At 41.8% G+C, this 19,751-nt stretch overlaps 1 protein-coding gene across 12 annotated transcripts in view; it reads right to left on the bottom strand.

Moving 5' to 3' along the window:
- Vps54 (VPS54 subunit of GARP complex) overlaps nucleotides 1-19,751 on the bottom strand; it is a 78,736-nt gene that overhangs the window by 13,305 nt on the left and 45,680 nt on the right. For 9 of the 12 annotated variants that reach the window (XR_015636505.1, XR_015636503.1, XR_015636504.1 and 6 more), the window contains 8 exon segments: nucleotides 15,530-15,656; nucleotides 14,540-14,647; nucleotides 11,855-11,910; nucleotides 9,347-9,443; nucleotides 7,870-8,210; nucleotides 2,605-2,734; nucleotides 1,787-1,968; nucleotides 1,230-1,342 (listed from right to left, as the gene is read on the bottom strand). Coding sequence is in view for 7 of the 12 variants with exons in the window: in XM_087582377.1 (XP_087438503.1) it covers nucleotides 1,230-1,342; nucleotides 1,787-1,968; nucleotides 2,605-2,734; nucleotides 7,870-8,210; nucleotides 9,347-9,443; nucleotides 11,855-11,910; nucleotides 14,540-14,647; nucleotides 15,530-15,656 (1,154 nt within the window). In the remaining 5 variants the exon portion in view is untranslated. 12 annotated transcript variants of the gene reach the window in all.

Here is a 19,751-nt window from a genome sequence, read left to right as displayed (position 1 = left end):
TTGATTTAGTTGGACTGAAGAGCTGGCTCAGCAGTTAACAGTGGTTACTCTTCCAGAGGTCCTGAGTTCAATTTTCAGTAACCACATGGCGGCTCACAACCATCTGTAAAGGGACGTGACACCCTCTTCTGGCAGAGGTGTACATGCAGACAGAGCACTTACACAATTAAACAAAATAAATTTTAAAAACAATTAAGAAGAGAAAAAGAATTAGCTTAGCCGCAGAACTAGCATTGTGCCTGGCTACTCTTCATTATTCACATTAGGCCTTAAAGATTTCAATTCAGAAATTAATTTTCAGTACGTGATATTTCTTACCACCATGAAATAAAATTCAGCATATTGAGGTAAAAAGAAAGATAAGTTAGATCACCATCCTGGGTCAGTCAAATTAATTAGCTTAACGAAGGCGTGTCACTGTGCTTTCCTAAGGGTCAGTTTCTGAGTACAGCATATTTACTTCCTCTTTTCTTTCATGCAGAGAAAGTTACATTCTAATCCCAATTCAACTTGGAAACAGGCCTCTTTGTTTTGAGCTGGGAGGGAAGCACTTTCTTAATTAACTTTGTATTCTGCACAGAAGGGGCGGGGCAGAGCAGGTAAGAAAACGATCCTGCTGTCAAGTTTGCCAGAACCTGAATCCCTGCTCTGCAACTCAACTATTGACATAACTGTGCCGTGCGTGCCCTAGCGTCTGTATTTGTTAAAAGCCTAGTGTGAGGACCATCACGACATAACACCTGTCACCAGCTTAAAACACCAATGACTAGCACCAAGCAACCGCTCACTGCTCAACGTCATCCAGTCTTCGCTCCCCGGTGCCCGACAGCCTCTGTGAGTCAGTGGATGGGAGCAAGGCAAACCCTAACGGGCTCTGACAGCACACACTCACGCACTTCAGCAAGGCCGGCCGGCACGGAGGGACAGAGCAGTGTCCAGAAAACTCCTAACGTAAGAGGTCAAAACTGCTCACTCTCCAGGGGAAAATACAAGGTTAATTCGTAATTTATAACTTCAATCAAAAAACTATTTTGTTTGCTTGAAGTAGAATGAAAGACGATAAGCTGTGCAGGGACAGAGGTATACACTCATCACGTCATCAATATAGTTGGAGGGACCGCGTGCGAGTGGGCGGGTGTGCGTGTGTGTGTGAGTGTGTGTGTGTGTGTGTGTGTGTGTGTGAGAGAGAGAGAGAGAGAGAGAGAGGGAGGGAGAGAAACCACACATACCTGCTGGCTTTTTATCAGGTAAAGCGATCTTTCCATCTGCTATAGAATCAACTAGATCCTGAAATTCTGCGGGCACATCAGCCTGCTTCCAACGCTCATTGTCTAAAAGGAGGCTGTTCAAAAGGAGAGAATGGTGAACTTCAACACACACATCTTAGAACAGTCCTTATCTAAAAGGAACAGAAGAGGCCCTGCAAGGTGACAGCACTTAAGAGCTGGATGTAACGATAAGCTGGACCCACCCACAAACAGAACTAATGCCTTCACAGGGAGTTCTTTTGTCTCTTAGCCTAGCCAAAATCAGCAGAGAAAACAATTTAATCCAGAGAGAGAGAGAGAGAGAGAGAGAGAGAGAGAGAGAGAGAGAGAGAGAGAGAGAGAGAGAGAGAGACTCACTGATAAAGGATCGACAGATACAGAGTTAAACACCTCATTCCATCTGAAAAGCCAGGGACCGTGCTCTCACTTCCCCCATGTGGAGGAACTGTGCCTGTGACCGTACGTCACAACCGCTGTGTAAGAAAGGGAGAGCACAGAAGGAAGGGCCCCGGTGCTACCTGAGCTTGGTCCGCCTCTCCTCGTGAAACCTGTTCACAAACTTGTTTGCTTGGCTCTGAAGGGCGCCAAGCAGTGAGGTGCTCTTCCTCCCACAAATCTGCTCAGTGTCCACGATGAACGTCTCCATTAATCTCGACAGTGCTATGAACTCCGTGGAATTCAGCTTTTCAAGAAAACCATCCTAAGTTTTAAAAATATCACATCATGACAAAAGTTAGTAGGACACTGAGGACACGTGAGCTGTAACACTGACACAGCTTAGTGACTGCTGGTGTTACTTTATCCCCGTATGTTAGCTATCTTTTTACTTATGTCTATGATCAAAAACATTTATACTTTAGCTGAAATTTCCCAATACTTTAGAATCCAAAACTTGGAGCATACAGAGCTGAAGATTTCTAAAGTTGGTTATCACTTTACAACACAGTAATTCAAATATATTCAAGTTATACTATACATTTTTACAATACTATGCTTAAATTTTATTAACACCTTTTTATTTGTATGTGTATAAGTATGTATATGTAAAACGGCATATCAGATTCAAATTAATTATTATGGTGTTATATTTTTTAAATAAGCCTTTTAAATAAATAATTTGAAAAGGATGGTTTTATAATTTTCCACTTCTATTTTCTAATTATTTGACATCTCAGCAGCTCCTTAGAAGACCACAGCAGTAATACCATCTATTTTCCAAGTTTTAAAGTGGTAAGACTGAGACAGAGCATAGGGACAGTCACAGATAGCTTAGATCTCTAGAGTAACTCGTTGCATAAATAGAAAAATCTCTTACGACTTTATGAGAATAAAATACCTTTGCTCTTGACATGAGAAATTTGACAGCTCGATCGTGGCATACGTCAGAAGCATTACACAATAATTCCTGGATGTTACTTGCTAATTTTCCAAGCTCCAAGTCAGTTAATCTCATGTCTTCACTGACTCTGAAAATGATAAAATGAGATTAAATCAGGAAACACAGTGTTCTCCAGATGTGATATATCAAAGAACAGGACAAAGTTGATATAGAATCCACATTTGTAGAAGAAATTCTGGGCTACTGTTCATTTTTAATAAGTTTTAATGGTGCTCATGGTAACACTTCATCGGAATAACTTGCTGGCTGTACCAGTCCTAACACTTAGCTCACACTCGGGCTGCGATCTGAAGACATCTGAGCAGCAGAGCGTGGTTCTGGCGTAGGAGCAGGAGGCAGCTGTGCAAAGCCCTGAGAGGACCGTGGTGGGGACCAGTGAGCGAGGAGGGCACTGTCAGGCAGCAGGCTCTTCCTTCCTTCTGTGGTTGTAACTTATCGGTGGCAGAGCTCTTCCTGAACTTCAGTGCTACGCACTGGAGAGCGAACGAGAGGACAGCACAGTCCTTAAAGGGGCTGTGCAAACAACTGTTTACATTTTGAAGGGAAATGCAAGATGTTTCTATTTTTAAACATTTCCATTCAAGAAGCACATTATAAAGACCACTGAGTCTGGCAGTAGTGGCACACACCTTTAATCCCAGCACTCAAGAAGCAGATCTCTGAGTTCAAAGACAGCCTAGTACATAAAGTAGGACAGGCGGGGCTATTCAGGGAAACCCTGTCTCAATAAACAAAATAAGGAAGGGAGGGAGGGAGGGAGGGAGGGAGGGAGGAGAGAGAAAGAAAGGCAGGCCACTTATTCTTTGCTAACAATTCAGTTTCGTACCATCATAAGCCAAGTTAAGTGCCTGTGTCATTTATAATCCTTTCAATAGAATAAGACAACTTTCTTTTTTTTTTTTCTTTTTTTTTTTTTTTTTTTTTTTTTTTTTTTTTTTTTTTTTCGGAGCTGGGGACCGAACCCAGGGCCTTGCGGTTGCTAGGCAAGCGCTCTACCACTGAGCCAAATCCCCAACCCCGAATAAGACAACTTTCAAAGTTATTACTAGCAGGCTCTGACTAATGCTAGCATATTATATTACATTACATTACATTATATTATAGGGTTATAATATTGAAGAAAGTTATCATTTATTAGCCTTCAAAAATATATCACTAAACATATTTAGTGATATAACAGCAGGATTAATAGTCTTAAGGTATTCTCAAAAGAGCTTTACGGAATTCTACTGAGTCAGGTGGACTATGGCCCGCAGCAGTTTAAATGATCTACCCACAGCTGCAAGACTAAGAAAGACTAAGATCTAGAACTGGTCTCGAATTCATCAAACTTCTTCTGTTCTGTAATTTCTGTGTGGGGGTGGAGGGCACAGATGTATAGGGACGAATGGAGCCAGAGAGCAACCTTTGGCTTCCTTCCTCAGGGACCATTTTCCGTGTTTATGACCCAGGGCCTCACAGCTGGGATTTCAGGCCAGCACAGTCAGAGCTTGACCTGTGCTCAGCTGGGAAACGTAAGATCCTTTTTACTGACGGAGTTTCTCTCCAATGCTCGAAACACTGTTTCTATAAAGTAAGTCTGGTACTAATGCCAACTCCAACAACGAATGCTCACGCAGAAGTTCAAATCTACATGGAAATGGGCCTACGTAATAAGGGCTTATGACACATTTGCCTACAATGGAATCACTGAGAGACTTAGAACCCTTAGCCATATGCTATTAACTCACAAACATAAACAGAAAATAGTAAATAAAAAGCGTTCAAATACCACAGGGACCTAACTGAAAGTATGTTGTTTAATTAGCTGTAACCTTTCTTTGGAAAAGAGCTTTGAGTTTAAAAGCTTTTAACTTCCTGTCCCTTCCCCTTTGAGCTGCAAGCCCTCAGGCATTTGTATGTAAGCTGAACAGAGGCGGACCATGTGCAGTGCCGTGTTTCATCCTGTGGTAACATGCAATGAAGGGACGCTAGAGAAGACTCGAAATATCAAGTGATATAGAGGGAGGACAGGAAAGACAAAACCAAACACAACAAATGTGACGCTGGCTTACGACTGTCACATGTCACAGCAAGCTGCTGGCGGCCTTCAGTGTTCCAAGTGATGATGGCTTTAGCTGGGCAGAAGCCGACTAGCTGAAGAATCAGCTCTGGAGCTGCTGCAGAGCCCTACGGAACACCCTACCTAGCCTCTGCAGTGTAAGTGACGGTAAGCAGTACAAGTTCTAGACCACGCTCCTAAGAACAGCTGCAGTGACACGGCGCCTTACCACAGACGCAGACACACACACCTGAGCACCTGCTCTATGGCGAGAGCCGTACACATACAGAACAGTAGGGGCGAGGACATCCTAGCTAAATGGGCTAAGTGAAATGGATTACCTATCTACACAGCAAGACAAAAAGGAAGAAAACCTTGCACAATACAAAAAAAAAAAAAAATACAGAGAAACTGTCAATCTAATTGTCAAAGGGACAGATTTGAAATTAATAACCTTCTTCACCAGAAAGACTTTAACTAGAGAGAGAAGTAGGAATTCACTTTGCAATGTGGGTGAGAGCAGACGTGTAAGCGACTCTTACAGAATTACTAAGAAAGGAAGGAACTAGTAAGGAACTAGGCAAAGACCTTCTCTAGTACACACTTGCCAGGAGAAGCTACAAAGGAGGTAACGAGTACATGAAAAGGGGCTCTCCTCCTGATCTCCAGGACAGAACTAAACCCCTACACCTAGGACCTACACTCAGAAACGGCCAACGTGTACAAGACGAGCAAGCGGTGAGAGGGAGGAGAGAGGGTGAAGATGAGAAGGCAGAGCTCTTCCTGACAGGACTCTAAGTAAGCAGCTGTGCACCAGGCTAAAAACCCAGAGAACCTCCCCCTTCTGCTTTCACAGGGATGAGTGGGTGTGTCTGGGGCCTTCCCTTCTGTCATCTTCTCCTCTTGCCCTATAACCTTAACTGAGAATGCCCAGTAGTGTAGATTTTAAACTAAATATGCTCAGGAATGTTCCTCCCCCAAGGCATCTTCCCATATTTACATATATATGTGTATGTATACATACATATATATATGCTTTCTAAATAAATCCTCACCCTTTTTTTCCTTTGGGAGATGGCCATGTTGTAAAACTGATCTCTTGACTATAGGCAACAGAAATTCTCCTGCACTCTCATGTGTTGGCTGTGCTTTTTGGCTGTGTACTCACTAAAATGTAAGCCCATTATATTCAGTGGTTGCATGTTGTGTGTAGTGTGTGTGTCTGTGTGTTTGTATCCCCATTCCTAGTGCCTATATGTACAAATTTATTTTCCAACATCTGTTTTTAGCATGAACATCAAAATGTCGACACAAGTTTAACAGCTAAGGATGTAACTCAGTAGCAAAAATCTGTGTATAGCATGCACAAAAAACATCGAAGGACAGTCACAATCCCTAAAAATATGAGTAGCCCCAAACCTTATCAAAAGCAGAATGATTTTTACATTGTGATGTTGTCATAAGATATTACTTTTGTATACAAATAAAGTCCCACTACATACACCTATCACACACACACTGTTGAAGAAATCAAACATAAATGTGTGTTTCTACTATATACAACTGGCAACCACACACACACACACACACACACACACACACACACACACACACACACACACACAGATGGAAATGATTAGAGCAGGGCAGGCAGTGGAGGTAAGTTTTCTAGAGGCTGATATCGCTCCATTTCTTGACAATATTTCTTGACCAAAGTTTTTCATTTTGGAATAATTATGTAAGCTGAACATTTAGAATTTAATTTTTGTCCTACGTGTGTATTGTATACCAAATTAAAAAGTTTGAACCAAAACAAAACAAGGAGAGTACCAGTCCTCTGCCCTCTCCTTCTCACTACTAGGGCACAGTGCACCTCAAACACTAACGAAAGTCACACTGTGGTGGTAGGAGAGCGATTCCTTCAAGTGAAGATTTCCTAACTCCGAAATGTTTTAATAAATAAATAAAATTATTTTAAGATACAGAATTTGTTGTTATTTTGAGACAGGGTCTCACTGTATCTCTGGCTATCCTGGAACTTGCTATTTAGACCAGGCTGACTTTGAACTCACAGAGATTCACCTGCTTCTGCTGCTGCCTCCCAGATGCTAGGAAAAATCATGCCCAGTCAAAATGCATAATTTTAATATAGATTTAATAGTACAATAATAACTAGTAAATATAAAAGTTTTAGCCTAAACATAGACAAAATACATACACTTTGTAATGTAGCTCAGGTATTTCAGTAGGAAGGAAAAACTGTAATAAACTGATCTCAAGTAAAGGTCAGTCCTGTGAGCTCTGCCTCAGGCTGATGTCAGTATAAGCAACGGATCTAAGTCTCGTTAGTCTTAATGAAAAAGGGAAAGGGAGGAAGGAACGAGAGGGAGACAGGGTCATGTGGTAAACTATTGAGAACTGGGGTCTTTGGATAAAGAATACTTGACAGAGTTCATACTATTATTGCAAATTTTCTGTAAATGTGTTATAATTTAAAACATAATTTTTTAAAAGATTTATTTATTTTTTTTATATATAATACACTGTAGCTGTCCTCAGACACACCAGAAGAGGACATCGGATCCCATTACAGATGGTTGTGAGCCACCATGTGGTTGCTGGGATTTGAACTCAGGATCTCTGGAGGAGCAGTCAGTGCTCTCAACCACTCAGCCATCTCTCCACCACCAAAACATAATTTTTACAAGTGATGTCTGGAAAGGCAATGTAATCCCCTAGGAGACTCACGGCTCTGAAAAAGCACAGCGTAAGGCAAACGCATCTGTACTAACGTGAAATAAGAGCCCAGCAGGACAGACAGCAAACAAAGACAAACGGCCAGAGCAGTAATGGATGTGGTTCCTGGAGAAGTTCTGTTCACTTTAAGTTTTCTAAGCTTCCTCTGAATCAATTCCCATAGTGCTGAAGGGAGAAGTCTCAGGAAATAATTCAAGTTCCTCAGCAGTGCTAAGGTCCTGGAATCCCTCTCCACTGTCTCCACGGCTCTCCTCCACACCTTCTACACATCTTCAAAATGAAGTGTATGCTTCATAAAAAATACCTATTTGTTAAATCCTCAAGGGTTACATTTTAAAAACTACAGCTGAATCCTCGCCCTACTGCAACAGAGCTTACCATTCTCAGAAACCCACTGTACTCACATGATGTCTACACCTCCCGGAGTGGCAGACGCTGGTGTCTGCTCCTTGCTGGATGAGGAATCAGTAGTACATTCTGGTTCGGATACCGAATCGCTGCTGCAGGGCTCGCTGTGTGGAGACGTGTTTCTCTGAGAGGTAGTATCGACTGCCGAGGACGCTGGCTCAGCCTCACTGAAAGCGTCACTTATGAACAGGCCTTCGTGCGTCAGGTAAGCCACCTCTGTGTCCAAGGAGTTGTCCTTCCCAGCACTCCTCTGCTGTGAGACCTCCTCCAATTCTCTAGTCCTTTGGTTTTTGTCAAGAACTGAGAGAACAACACTGTGGATGACATTCAGTGTTGCCTACAAAAAAGAAAATAGGACATGTTTTAGACATATTTAAATATCATGAACCTAAAATTTATAGAATTATGTGGACATAATTCTGAACATCTATGATCAAAATGAATCAAAGTCTTACAAGAAATGTTATAATTTCTAACAGGGTCATATTGATGAAATCGCAGTGACTTGTAAAAACCAGCTGCACAGGGGAGGGAGGCTCGGCTCACGACGGCCGAGAGCCCAGTGCTCACAGTCTAACCTACATTCAGTGGACACTCCCTACAACACTGCATACTCACTAACCTCTTAACCATGCTCTACCAAACACACCAGCCTACCTCTCAGAGAAACTTACTATTAAAACAGCAGCAGCTTATGTCCCCTAGAGTTATGCTGTCACATGGGAATGTGACAGGAGCTCTTTCTGCTGTCTGAACACTGAGCCTGCTCTCACTAGACACCTCTGCTGCTCCTCCGTACAGACGGCTCCTCCCTGTGACCTTCGCACACCGTCCTTCTCATCCCTTGAGTTCTCCTGGCACAAATGATGGCTTCCGCAAAGAGATCATCCTTCACTGACTCTCACAACAGCTTTTGTCACTAATCCACTTGTGGCTGCTTTGTTGTGGTTTTGTTTTGCTTTTTAAGAACATTTATTGACATCTAAAATTATCTTTTTATTTATCTAGGTCTCTTTCTACTACATGGTTAGCTCCACCATGTATCTTAAACAATGGTACTTGATACACAGGAAATACTTAAACACTGAAAGCTAGGTAAGTGAAAAATAGCTTACATAAATTACTGTCTTTAAGAACTATTAAGAAATAAAGGATTTTGACAGTCATAGTTGCAAATCTCAAACACATTGCTTCCTCTCTCAAACATTTGATTTTTCTTGGCGTATGGACATGATTCTAAGGAAGCAGACCTCAAGTTCAAATCTCTTGAGGCACTGGAAGCTGAGTTGAGTCCAATCAGCACAGACACACATCAAAGACAGACTGCGGAAACCGCAAGCAACTAAAACCAAGGCACGGAGACACCATTGTGTACATGAAGGTTTACCTCACCCAAACACTCTTCAGTTCTGAGTACTGTCTAGAAAGCTGATTGAATTTCAGATATCCCAGGCACCTGATATGTAAGCTTACCTTAACTCTCTGTAGGAAAATTGTAAACTTAGAGAAAATATCCTTTAACAGATCAATCCACTGGGGAAAATTCAGCATTCTCATTTGATCTGCAAGCCTATAAAAAAATGTTTAAAGAAAAATAAGTGTCTCTGGAACAATATGGTAACATCTATAGGCTAGAGGAAAGGACACTAAATAATCTATAAAAATAAAGTGCCTTTTATCCTGAGCCCTAAGTAAAAGCATAGCTTCCTGAGCTAAACACCACTGTGTCTGCAGAGTCCAATCATGCACGGTGACATACAGTCCTCATCACACCGTGACTGTGTGGCCACTGAAGAAATATACCTGACATTAGCTAAAAGTGAGGCTCCTGTGACACAACGATAGACGTACTGCACCTTCCTCGGCGGATTCAACAGCCCACATTTCCACTGTGAGAGGTAGGACCGTCTACTGGCATGGACTATGGGCAGCCCCAAGTCAGCTCAAGGCCCGGCTGTTGACTGCAGCCGTGGGCTGTACCTGTAGTGACGGAGCTCATCTTCCTCACCTTGCTTGTTTTTTATTTTCAACAAGAAGGAAAAGTATGTATCGTATGCAGTTATAAACATTAAAAACAAACACACAGCACATTTAAATTCTACCAGGCAGTGCTATTACTTGTTGCTGGGATGGTTTGCATATGCTTGTCCCAGGGAGCGGCACTATTAGAAGGTGTGGCCTTGTTGGAGGAAGTGTGTCACTGTGGGGGTGGACGTGGAGAACCTCCTAGCTGCCTGAGGATGCTCAGTCTGTTCCTGGCTTCCTTCCGGTGAAGATGTAGAACTCTCAGCTCCTCCTGCACCGTGCCTGCCTGGATGCTGCCATGTTCCTGCCTTGATGATAATGGACTGAACTTCTGAACCTGTAAGCCAGCCCCAACTAAATGCTGTCCTTTATAAAACTTACATTGGTCATGGTGTCTGTTCACAGCAATAAAAGCCTAACTAAGACATTACTCTAAGTTAATAACTTCTAATATGAAACAGGCTAATATAAGGAGATTTTTATAGAAAATAGCATTACTCTGTATTTCCAGTGAATGCTGCCTCAGCCATAAGTTTATTACAAAAACAAAACAACACATTCTTGTAAGTTGAGAAACCTCATTCCAGTGTCTTACTAGGTTTATTGCTGTGAGAGAACACCGTGACCACAAACATGGAGAGGAAAGAGTGCTTAGCTTGGAACTCTCAGCTCTTTCTGCGCTGCTGAGAGAATTCAGCCGGGGCTGTCTCAGAGACCGCTGAGGAGCGAACCCTGCTCACAGTCCTGCTCTCCAGGGCTTGCTCAGCCTGCTCTCTTACAGCCAAGGACCAGCAGTTCAGGGGTGGCAGCACCCACAGCGGCTGGGACCTCCATCAATCCCTGATTAAGGAAGTGCACTGTAGACGGGCCTGCAGGCCAATCCTCTGGACTAATCTTCTCTACGGAGTTCTTTTTCCCAAAGGATTCTAACATAAACCTGCCTGCACACAGGCATTGCTGTCCTGAATTTTCTAAAGGTTCCCTGATGTGTCTCCAGCACTTCCTCCTGCTCACTGGCTGCTCCAATCGACTCTGAAACAGACGCACCAGGCGATGGTGAGGATGTAACATTGCATCTACTTCACCTTGGAGTTCTGCCCTGGAGAGCTTTAATGACGATCCAGATTGGTGGCCAGATTTCAAATTTTCAAAAATAACAATTGACCACCATTATGAGTAGTATGATAACTGCTCTGTGCCCTGCCCTGTGGGATTAGAATCATCCCTTTACCTAATGTATCCATGTTGTATATACTACCTGCCCAGTAGTCACTTAGTAACAGCCTTGGCTAACAGATCATCTATGTAAGAACAATGACCCAAAGAGGGCAGCAAGTTAGAAAGGTCTGAAGCGGGGCTGGGGATTTAGCTCAGTGGTAGAGCGCTTGCCTAGGAAGCGCAAGGCCCTGGGTTCAGTCCCCAGCTCCGAAAAAAAGAACCAAAAAAAAAAAAAAAATGTCTGAAGCAAGATTAACTCCTGTACTATGTAGCAATGATAGGAGGCACACAAGGAAAATACTCTATTTACACACACGCACGCACGCACGCACGCACACACACACACACACAGTTACCTCCTGTCTGTGGTCACTGGCTTTCACAGGAGCTCAAGAAGTATCTCCTGAAGATAATGGGTGGGCTCCATTGTACCGACTCCTGCAGTTCTCTCCCTGAAGAGTCACCTCATGGTGACGTTCCATCTATTCAAGGTCCATTATTCAAAGACACTACTATCTTTCTTCTGAATTTTGTTGAGCGCCCCTTTCCCTTATCTCTTAAAGGTACTTTATTCTCATGTATAATATTTTTACACCCTGACCCAAATCTCATCCAACAATTACTTAGTCACCTTAAGATTATAATTTATAAAAGTAGAATGTGGGGAAAAGAGAAAAATTGTAATCTGTGTGCATGGCCTTTTTTCCCTAACACAACACTGCACACGTTTGTACTTACTTCACAACAGCATCTGTGTCTATTTCTTCTACTTGTGCAACTTTATTAATCACACACTGCAAGTTAAGAAAAAGGGTGATTTGGTTAATTGTCTTAAGAATGCCAACTAATTCACACTTCATCTGTACATTAAAAACATCCTGAGGTTGGGGGTGGGGCAGCTTAGTCAGTACAAGTATTTGTCCTGCAAATATAAGGACCTAACTCTAATTCCCAGAATCCATGTTAAAAAGCCGTGTGGCACACACCCCTGTAATTCCACTGCTGAAGAACTGGGGATCAGCAGAAGCCTGGGGCTCACTGACCAGCCAGCCTGGCCTGTTAGGCAACCTCCAGGTTTAGTAAGAGACGATCTCAGAAACAAGGTGGATGTCTCCTGAAGGACACCCAAGGTTGTCCCCTGGTTCCATACGTGTGCACACAAATGCATACATCACTCTACACGCACCTGAACATGCTCATACACATACATACACATTAAAAGCAAAAGAACTGAGCTGTAGAGTTAACTCAGTGGGTAAAAGCACTGGTTTGTCTTCCAGAGGACCCAGATTTGATTCCCTGCACCCAGTTGGTGGCTCATAACCAGTTCCAGATGATCCAATGCCTTCTGGCCTCCTTGGGTACCAGGCGTACAAGTAATGCACACGCACGCACGCACGCAAGCAAAGCATTCGTAATACTAAAAGTATTTTTAGTAAAAAAATGAACTCGAAACCACAGTAATCCTTTCCTATATGTGTGGTACTAAGGATTAAACAGGGCCTTACTACAATAAGTGAATGCATAGTCCCAGAAAACACAAACGAAATATGTGAAACGTATAGCACGTTCACACACAGAGCACTGTCTGTTGAGCTAGAACTCCTTTAAGGAACCAGTTATTTTAATTGCTTGGAATTCTATTCTTTGTCCAGTTCCAAACCTTTCAAAAGTCACTATCTTTTAAGGTTTTGTTTATTTTTATTTTATGTGTAAGAGTGTCTCCCTGTATGTTTGTCTGTTCACACAAGCATGAAGTGGGTGCAGAGGCCAGGAGGTGTTAGAACCACTCCGACTGAAGGTAAGCTCAGTGTGGGCCACCATGACGATGCTCACGAACCCTGATGCCCTGCAAGCACAGCCAGTGCTCTTACCTGCCAAGCCATCACCCCACACCCAAAATGCTACTATGATATGTGTCTAGAATCTTCATTTCGCCCATGTCTGAATCTTGCAGCAAGAGGAAACCCTGCGGTGTGTATTCTTCTGTGTCTGGTTTTATATTATATCTACATAGCTTTAGGTAACCAGTAATGAATAATTCACTCAATTTCATTGAGATATTAGCATTTTACTGTACATATATACTGCAATTCTGTTCTAATTTCAGATGATGCCACTTAGAATGTTCCTTTTTCTCTAATGGTAGTCGGTGCGTCATGTACACGCACTGTGTTTGAATGATTTACCTCAGTATTTCTGTTAGGTGAACAAGAACAGAATTCTGTAATGTGTATATATTTAACATTAGTAAATACTACCAACAATTTTCCAAAATAGCTATACACATTTCAAAATACAGTGTCTGAAGGAGTTTAAGTAAAAGAGAGAGCAATTACAGCTGTGCATTTTACATAAGCATCGACAATGTATGTACAATTCAATGATAATTATACCTAATAAACACTTTGTAAAATTATCCTAAGATAAAAAACATCAAAACAAAGACAAGGAACACTGCAAACAGGGCACACAGAGTTGAGTTCAGCTCAGTGGTGAGTACTGTCTAACCTGTACGTCATAAAGCTGGGAAGAGCTAAAGATTCTAGGTTACTGCTAACTTTCTAAGCAATTTGAAAGGAAGTTAACACATATACTTATTATAGGGAGTATAAATAAGTTTGTACTGGTTTTAGACATTGATTTTCGTTTTATGTATTAAACAACATAAAATAACTTTCACTCTCTGATCAGCAATTCTGCTTTAGGGCATCAATCTAAGAACACCATCGTTTTGTGGTTTCTCTATGTGCATTACCGGTGCATGTGTGCATCTGGGTATGCAAGCTTGTGTGCACTCATGGAGGCCAGAGGCCATCTCAGATGCTGTCCTCAGGAAAGCCAACTAGTTCCTTTCAGACAAGGTCACTCACTGGCCTGCTGTTCATCTACTGCCCTCTCTCTGCCTCCACAAAATGGGATTCTAAGTGCTTGTGTCCAGCATATTCAGAGAGGTTCTAAGGATTAAACAAGGCTCTCTGACTGAGCCAACTACTCAATTCTCTTTAAAAAAAAAAAATCTTAAATATGACAAATAAGTAGCTTTATTCACAGAGGTCTGTCACAGTTTTATTGACAGTATCAAATAGTCCACATTGACAAAAAACAATAGGTCTAATCATGACATTGGTACAATTTTATAAAATTATAAAACAGATGTTTCTGGAGGTTTGGAAATAATGTGAATAGAATGCTTGTGTGGGTTCTGGAGTCTGTCCAGAGCCGCGTGTGTAAGGACAGTAAGGAGCCTGTACCATGGGAAGCAGTGCTCCTGGTGGTAGGGTGAGCTGTGCCTCGCTTATTCATCCCTGCAAGCAACCTGAAGAGCCCAGCGCTGCTACCAGATGCATACACACATCACCAGAGGACACCAAGACTCAACTCCAGACCTCCAAACACACAGTGAATAAAAGTGCACAATACCTCTTTAATGATGTTCTTTGCCGTAATAATCATTTCTTCACCATAGATTTCTAAAAAATTAAGTTTTCTTTGTTTCAAAAGCCCAAACACTAGAGATACTAATCTTTCCTATTAAAATAAAAAGAAAGATGTATAATTTTACACTTGAAATTTAAGCAGAAACATTTATCAGCACTGTTATGTCAGACCCTCAAGCTTTCTGCCTAGACAGAGTGCGGTGGTTCCAGGAGTCTGACGTGACCCTTGCCACCAGGTTTTTGGAGTCTGATTTCTAACTCCTATTCTACCACATGGACCAAATGAACTGACTTGGGGACAAAGCAATGCTAACAGGTCTTTTATCCACATCCCCACTGTCAAGAACACCCTCAAACACTGATGCCCCATGAAGAGTCCCTGTGGTCAGCAATGAGCGGGATGCTCCAGCTAACTGCACACCTCTCCAGGCCATTGTCAGTCAGGGACCTCAGATTCTTTTTTTATTTTTCCTGGTAGTTCTCGGCAATGATATATGTGCACTGCAAAATTTCCAGATGAGTGAAACCTGGAGAGAATATATTTATTTAAACATTCAAATAAAACATGTCCAGAATAGGTGTTTGGTGAGTTTGGATGATTAGCAAATTACACATAACCATCACTTTTACAGAAGACAAACCCTGGTAGATACATCCCATGGGATATAAATTAAGTCACTCATCCTATGGCTCTCCTTTGAACTCAGTTTGCATCCTTTACAGACCTCATTTCAATTCCTATTTCTTAGTAAGCTATGACAGAACTCCATCCTCTGCTTCATAGGATTCTAAGATTTTATGATGTTTATGAAAATACATGGCTAACACAGAGCTTCAAAAGTCTGAAAGACATGGCAATTTGAGGTAATTTTGTTCACTATGATCTGATGGATGTGTTATAAACGGAAGCTGTAAAGGAAACAATACTAAGTAAGCAAAGACAGTTCTTGGGTTCCACAGTTCAAACACATACCTCTTCTAAAACTTGGCATTCCCCTTCCAGCGGTCTGTTTAAGTCACTATGAGAATAAGTAGAAAACTCTGCAATCATCATTTTATCAATCAGCTTTTCTAATTCACAAAGCTGTGATCCCAAATGCCTACCAAAGGAGAGAAAAACACACATATGTACTGTCATAAATTTATTCCAATTTCAAGACAACTTTTCTAACTGACAATACTTATTCAACAACATGTTTTAGTAAAATGAAGACCTTTAATACGTAAAAATCACTGTAATAATGTTACTTCATCTGTAATAGTTCAGAACACTGCAGAAAACCTGGTTACTTGAGAAATTTTATGACATCTTATAGACAAACTATCAGCTGTTCCAATTAACTTCTCTGTTGCCACTCTCCAGACACTCATTTACTCAGCAAACACTACTCCCTCATACTTGGCAGGCCCTACTCTTTTAAATGGCCATAGGGACAGAGTGACTCAACTCAATCTGCCATGATAAATTTCAGTTATTGTCATCTGCCACCAGTCACTAAACTCAACACCATCAAAGGCCAGAGAGGCAGCTACCAGGACGTAAAGGCATTTGCTTGTCTGTAGAAGGTATGTGTTCAGTCCCCCTAAACCTCTCTGGCTTTCATTCTAGCTGAGAGAATCTGATATCCTTCTGGCCTCTGCAGGTGCTAGGCACACATGTAGTACACACGCATGCAGACAGAATGCTTGCGCATAAAAATCTACATAAAATCTTTAAAAAACTATTAGAGCTTGTGACTAGAAGTATCTTTAGCCATAAAATATTTTTGCTACAAGTCTGATAGGCTTCATAAAAACAATGAGCTGAGAAGCCTAGATAACCTAGTTGACCTTAACTATTCCAAAATTCAAAATGCAATGGGAAAATGGAAAAGGAAAATCTGCTTATATGGCAAGAGAAAAGAGGTTTAAGTAGAATAATCTTCCCTTTTTTGTTTGCATATACTAATTGTTCAAAATAATGGGTTTGGGGCTAGTGAGATGCTCAATGCTAAAGTATCTTGCTGCCACGCCTAAATCCATGAATCGGATCCTGGTACCCACGTGGTAGGAGAGAGCTGGTTCCTACCAGTGATTTCTAGTGTGGAGACCAGGAATGTGGCTCAGCTGATCCAGCTTACCCAGCATGTGTCTAAAATTCAGTTCCCTCCACACAAACCGTGTGTCATGGTCCATGCCTGTAATCCCAGCAAGTGACAGGTGAAGGCAGGAGATCAGGTCAGCCTTGACTGTACAGAAGAACATCACGTGGAACGTGCTACAGGCATCGGCGTAAATGGGAAGAACCCGCACCCGCCCACAGGTTTCTCTAAAAGGAAAACTCTCCTCGTATACAGGAGACCCTGGGCTCAAACTTAACACCAACAAATAAATTCAAATTATGTAAAATAATTTATAAGGCAAAGCTATAAAGTAAAAATATTCTCGGGGCTGGGGATTTAGCTCAGTGGTAGAGCGCTTGCCTAGGAAGCGCAAGGCCCTGGGTTCCGTCCCCAGCTCTGAAAAAAAGAACCAAAAAAAAAAAATATTCTCTAGTTCTATGTACTACAAAAGCATAGAAATTACATCCAACTCAGTAGTAGTAGTTTTAAACACAATCTCACACTGAAAGAACAGGCTGATGAGATGGCTAAGCAGAAAAGCACTGCTACACACGTGGCCTATCTTCAATGGTTTGACCATCAGAAAGCCAGGTAGACCTGGAATGGTGGTGCACACCTTTAATCCCAGGGCTTGGGAGTCAGAGGCAGGTCTTTCTCAGAGAGTTCCAGAACAGTCTGGTCTACACAGAGAAACCAGGTGTGTGTGGGGGGATGGGGGGATGGACAGACACACAGATGCAATGGTGTGCATCTATAACCTCAGTGCTCCTACAAATAGGAGGGAGGAAACTGTCTCCAAAGAACTGGGCTAAGTAGCATAAAAACAACAAGACCTCGACACAAGGTAGGAAATGACTCCTAAAAGTTATATGCACGCATACACACGCACAGGAATAGTAAAATTTAAATTTCTTTTTAAAAGGAAGAGTCCCTAAAGCAGTGACAGTTCACACACATACCCAGGATAAAGCATGTGTGATGCACTGTCACAGCACAAAGCGAGCACCCGTTCAAGTCCTTTCTCCTCAACTCTTACTACAAGGACTCCAGAAACCACTAAGACATCAGACATCTGAATATCTACAAAATAACAAGAGCAAAAGGCTTTTAAAAAAGACTTAGAAACATTAAATGCTTATGTCTAAATCCATTACTTAGTATTGAGATGCCAATTTTTTAAGTTCAGACTCCACTTCAGGCTGGTACTTAGCATTAGTGTCCAAGCTGCCCCCAACAAAACTACGGTCCACACATGTTCATACATTTATAACACACTTAACTCTTTTTAAGTTTTAACAGTATCTTTAGGCGATACTGTTTTATCTGACTTTCTTAGCTGCCACAATTCCAGATGTGTTTTCCAAGCGTCAGCTCTAACTGTTAATGGGGATCCATCTCTATAGGAACAGCCCAGGTTGTAAGCAACAGCGGTCCTGATGCGAGCAGGCCACGTGCTCAGACTTGGCGCTGCTCCATAGTCAGCACCCACCCCGTAAGGAAATCTAACTGGCGCCTTCCAATTCTAGAACATACATGGAAGGAAAGCGTGAGAGACTTGGGGATGCCGTTCTCGATAAACACGCTGAAGAGGAGGAAATAAAAAGAAAGCTTTACAGCAAAAGACACTGGAAAACCAGCCACTCACTGTGGGTATTTGCACAGCTATATATTGCAACCAAACACTATAAAAATTGGGGACAAACCTATGTCATCAACAACTACCTATTTGAAGATATCAGTGACATTAGAGGTTTTTTTTTAAAAAATCTCATCTTTTAAAAATACATTTACGGGGTTGGGGATTTAGCTCAGTGGTAGAGCGCTTGCCTAGCAAGCACAAGGCCCTGGGTTCGGTCCCCAGCTCCGAAAAAAAAGAAAAGAAAAAAAAATACATTTACTACTATGGTTGAAACAAAGTATTTGCAACTTAAAAAAAATCAGCAGTCAGCGGGGGTTGCAAAGGGAAAAGCAAGCCACCTATTGATGGCTCATAGGTTACACAGTGTTTCCTAAAATAGTCTTCATTTCCCATAACCTTCTGTATACCTGTGTTCTCAAGTTTTTAACTGTAGTAATAAGGCACCATATAAATTTATATATAAATTTAATACTGCTAGCTCACTAATATGCTAGTTCTAGTTTTTAATGGAGATCTTGGATTCTCTTTTAATGTAGATTAGAAGCCAATACTCAGATATATGTTAACCCTGAGTGTGACAGTCTTCAACAAATCCCACCCTCTCATCCCCCCAAAAATTCTGGGGTCACATTCATATGAATGTGTCTACTAAGATTTCCTAACTAAAATAATAAAAATTTCTAGTGTAAATGTAGGGTTCTCAGTCTCTAGGTTTTTGTTTTGTTTTGGAGACAGGGTTTCTCTGTGAAGCCCCGGCTGTGGGCACTCACTCTAGACCAGGCTGGCCGCATCACAAAAGCTCTGCCTGCCTCTGCCTCCTGGCTGCCAGGATTACAGGACTGCTGCTTCCACTGCCCAGCCTCAGATAATCTTAAAAAACTTGAGTAGCTTCATTTTCATACTTTCTTAAATTCAGAAAAGGAACAGATATATCTGTTATATATAATATAACCTTAATGCTATTAAGTAATATGCTATGCTTGAAAACACACAAAGATTTCTCTAAGCAGTTCACTTAAAAAGTATGCAGCCTAAGGCGTGATATGGTAGCACACTTGGAGAGGCAGAGGCAGATAGAGTTTTTTGAATTTAAGGCCATACTGATCTACATTGTCAGATCCAGGACCAGCCTGTGCTACCTAATGAGACCATGTCTCAAAATAAATGCAAGTATGTAGCTCAATCTCATACGGTAATCCAAAGTGGTACAATACAAACGGTAATACTGTGGTGGCTAATCCGGTTGTTAATTCAACTTCATCCATAATCACCTGAAAGCCAAGCAAACGACAATGGAGTTTCCTGACTGGATTAGAGGCGGGAAGCCCCGCCCCCAGTCTGAGCCACACCTTCTGGTGGCAGCCCATGCAAAGGACACCACAAGAAAGCAGCTTTTGCTTTTTTGCCTGTTTGCCCTGACTCTAGCTGGCACGTCCATCTACCCTGCTGCTGAG

Source organism: Rattus norvegicus, chromosome 14, assembly GCF_021556685.1.
Source record: "Rattus norvegicus strain SHRSP/BbbUtx chromosome 14, alternate assembly SHRSP_T2T, whole genome shotgun sequence".
Classification (NCBI taxonomy): domain Eukaryota; kingdom Metazoa; phylum Chordata; class Mammalia; order Rodentia; family Muridae; genus Rattus; species Rattus norvegicus.
Note: the sequence above shows the minus strand (reverse complement) of the source record. Positions and strands in the feature narration are given on the sequence as shown.